Source organism: Buceros rhinoceros, unplaced genomic scaffold, assembly GCF_000710305.1.
Source record: "Buceros rhinoceros silvestris isolate BGI_N320 unplaced genomic scaffold, ASM71030v1 scaffold542, whole genome shotgun sequence".
NCBI classification, from domain to species: Eukaryota; Metazoa; Chordata; class Aves; order Bucerotiformes; family Bucerotidae; genus Buceros; species Buceros rhinoceros.
The window spans coordinates 5,650-9,460 of record NW_010399222.1 but is presented as its reverse complement, the minus strand read 5'-3'; the positions used below and the strand labels follow the sequence as shown (position 1 = coordinate 9,460).

The following is a 3,811-nucleotide window of genomic DNA, read 5'->3' as shown; positions in this document are numbered from 1 at the left end:
GTGATTGCTGCGGGCCCCCAGCCAGTTCCTGCCTCACAGCTGCAAATTTCTTCCCTTGTGGGTTTTTTTTTGGCTGCAAAACTCCAGGACATCATCAGCTTGGTACCTTTTTCCTCTTCCCAGGCTTCCCCACTGAACCCAAGGATATGTGTCCCACCAAAGGCACCTCCACGCAGGGGTTTGCCCTGGAGCTGAGGATTTGTCCGTGCTGATGGATTCTGACTCCTCTCTTCCAGGTGTGTGTGGCTGCTGTGGCGCCCTGCGGCCTCGCTACAAAAGGCTCGTCGACAACATCTTCCCCGAGGACCCAGAGGTAAACGAGGTGTTGCTTCACCCGCCCAAGCTCCCGAGCTTCTCTCACCAGAGCTCTGGTGCTCAGGCTGCGGGGACGTGGTGTCACCTGCCCTGAAACAGCTCCTGGGGGGCGGGTGCTGTTTTGACTCTGTAAGGCTGTGCCTGTAGGGTTGAATTTTCCTTTAAAGCCTGTTTGTGGGCGGAAATAGAATCATCAAATCATAGAATGGGTTGGGTGGGAAGGGATCTTTCAAGGTCATCTAGTCCAAACCCCTGCAGGGAGCAGAGACATCTGCAAGTAGAGCAGGTTGCTCAAAGCCCCAGGGTCCAACCTGACCGCCAATGGTTCCAGGGATGGGGCTTCTCCCACCTCTGGGGGCAACCTGGGCCAGGGTCTCCCCACCCTTCCTTCTCTCTGGTCTAAAAATACAGAAGCAGCTTCTCCAATGGCCTGAAGTGACAGAATGCCTTTCCCAAAGGTGCCAAACAGATGCTGAGGATGGGTGGGTGGGAGGATGGGGATTCGACCTGAAGGTCCATCCTTCTCTTTACAGGATAAGGAAAGCAGCTACTAAGAGCAGGGGGTGGGGGTCTCTCGGGGCCTCAGTCAGGTTTTCAAGTTCAAAAGCTGCTTGTGCTTCCTGGTCGTGGGTAACTTGGTGCCCTGCTTGCTGGACTGGAGATGGGGAAGGACAAGCCTGGCGTGCTCCAGACGTCTGGCATCACTGCTGAGGTTTGCTGCAGAGATGCTCCTGCTGTTTGCTGGCTCTGGGTGTGAGGTCGTGATGCCCTGCGCTCTTCTCTTTCAGGATGGGCTGGTGAAAACCAACATGGAGAAGCTGACATTTTATGCCCTGTCTGCCCCTGAGAAGCTGGATCGCATCGGTGCCTACCTCTCTGAGCGGCTCATCCGGGATGTGAGCCGGCACCGATATGGGTAAGGGCTGGGAGGCTCCTTCAGCCACCCCACTGACTGGTGCAACGATGGACCATGAGATAGCAGAGGGGGCTCAGGGAGGGGGAGGATGTGTGGGGTCACAGCCCCTGAGAGCTACAAGGTGTCCTGAAGCTATGAGCATGCTGCAGAGAGACCTGAGCATGTTCTGCCTCTGAAAGCAAAATATGGGAGCCCACAGGGATCTGCAAATATTGCAAAGGGACCAGGTGACTTGGGGGCCGAGTAGTGTTTTCCTGGCATTGTGCTGTCTCTGCTTGAGGAGTCTGTGCTAGGGCCATGTTTGTCCCCAGCAGCAGGACTGCCATTGACCCTCCAGGCCATCTTCAGGAGCCTGTGGCACCCTTCTGGCCTTTAAAAGACTGGAGTGGCTCTTCCAGAGCCGGATGGAAGAAGCTGAACAGGGTGGCCCTGGCTGCAGGTTGCTGGGAGTTATTCAGGACAAGCTTGGGTCCGTTGCCCCTCATGCACATCTCTGCTGAGTTCTGTTGATGCTTTTCCAGGTGATGAGGGTGTGCCAGACAGGGTGGGAATGGCTGTATGAGCCAGCAGTGTGCCCAGGCAGCCAAGGGGGCCAACACCATTCTGGCTTGTATCAGCACCGGTGTGGCCAGCAGGAGATTGTCCCCCTGTACTTGGCACTGGGGAGGCCACCCCTTGAATACTGTGTCCAGTTTGGGCCCCTCACTTCAAGAAGGACGTTGAAGGCTGGAGCGTGTCCAGAGAAGGGCATCGAAGCCGGTGCAGGGTCTGGAGCACAAGTGCGCTGAGGAGCGGCTGAGGGAATGGCTGAGTTTGTTTAGTCTGGAGAAGAGGCTCGGGGAGACCTTCTCACTCTCCACATCTCCCTGACAGGAGGCTGTAGCGAGGCGGGGGTCAGACTCTCCTCCCATGTGAAAAGTGACAGGACAAGAGGAAATGGCCTCAAGTTGTGCCAGGAGAGGTTTAGGTTGGACATTAGGAAAAATTTCTTCATTGAAAGGATTGTGCAGGGCTGTCCCAGGCTGCCCAGGGCAGTGGTGGAGTCTGCGTCCCTGGAGGGGTTTAAGAGACGTGTCGATGTGGTGCTGAGGGACAGGGGTTAGGGACCCTGGCAGTGCAGAGGGAACAGTTGGACTCAATGATCTCAAAGGTCTCTTCCAACCAGATGATTCTGTGATTCTGTGTCCTCCTTCCCACTTATCTGCGAGGTCCTGGCTGAGCCCTCTTCCCTTCACCTTCCCTCCCCACATCACTTCCAGCAAGGTTTTGCTATGTTTACTGCAAGGCAAGAGCTGACTGCCCTGATTTGACGTTGGAGGGCTTTGAAATTGCTCCTGGATTGATTCTTCTTGTCTCCTGAACAAAGCCGCAGCAGACAGACACACGGCTTGGTGTCGCGGAGCGAACCTCAGCCTGCCTTTTATCGTGGGACAAGAGAAACCAGCAGCCTCCCTCAGAAGTATGAAAGTTGGAAAACCTTCAAAGCCTCATCCGCACCACCCGTCATTGGGAGTGACGGGACATCCAAAGCTCTGCCTTGTCTTCTGCCATTCGGCGGCTGTGAACAGAGGCTCTGCTTGCCGTGTGGGGGAAAGAAAAGGCTTTCAACCATTTTTGACATCTAATGACAATCCTCAGCAGGTGGAGGGGGGAATATGTTCCTTCCTCCACCGCCTAAGCATATAGGCACAGAACTGGGTTGAGCCCTTGTTAATTTTCAAAGTGGAATGCGGTGATGGGTTTGGATCAGCCTTTCGTTTGTAGGTCAGGGCTGGCTGCAGACACCGCAGCCGGGCTTTGCGTGAGTGGTCCAGCACATAGGTACCTGTCTCTGGCTGTAAGCTGGGGGTAGCCTTGATTTCAGGCCTGCTGGCTGTCATCTTTTTGTCACCTTTGTTGCTGCCCACTTGTCCCCATGCAGCTGCAGTAATATGGGGCACAGAATATTGTTTTCAGCCTTGTTTCCTGTGAGAAAAGAGCTCGATGCTTCACGTTGGTCATCACTCCCCCCTTCATACCTTTTTTTTCCTCTCTGGGCCAGTTTTAACCCAGTTAGACAGATGGGCAGGAGCCTCCCACACCAGGAACAGTAACTGGGAGAGCTGTAACGGTGTTTGCAGTGTGAGCTCAACCGTGCTATGAGCTGGTGCAAGTGGACAGGCAGCTCCTGCCCGCCTTGCAGCTGCTGAGCTCCGTGCTTTCCCCTTTCCCTCTTGCAGCACAAGCTGCTGCTGCCACCTGAATCGAGCCGTGTGAGGAGCTGCCTTGAAAAAAAAAGGAAGATAAAGGGGAGGTTTTGCTCAGTATCAAGAGATCTGGGTTCGCTCCCTCCTGCTTCTGGCTGTGGCAGCAGGTCTGGGCTCCACGCATGAAGATTCCTAGCAGCACAGGGAGGTGCTGAGGAGCAGGAAAGTTTGTTTCATACCCAGTGTCTTGGTACCGGCTCTGTGTCAGGGGTCCTGACCTCTGAGGTCCTACAAGAGGAGCTGGAGCTGTGAGATGGTTCAATTGCCATTTGGGGGTCTGTGGAAAAAATACCTGCTTGGAGCGGCGGGGGGGCTGGGGTTTCTTCTCTGCCGG

General features: G+C 55.1%; 1 protein-coding gene across 1 annotated transcript in view; it reads left to right on the top strand.

The window, feature by feature from the left end:
• LOC104489220 (protein EFR3 homolog B-like) overlaps window positions 1-3,811 on the top strand; it is a gene marked incomplete at its 3' end in the record, with an annotated part of 12,464 nt that overhangs the window by 3,224 nt on the left and 5,429 nt on the right. Inside the window, exons 2-3 of the mRNA XM_010131363.1 lie at window positions 237-313; window positions 1,104-1,231. Of these exons, the coding sequence (XP_010129665.1) occupies window positions 237-313; window positions 1,104-1,231 (205 nt within the window). The remainder of the gene's footprint in view (window positions 1-236; window positions 314-1,103; window positions 1,232-3,811) is intronic.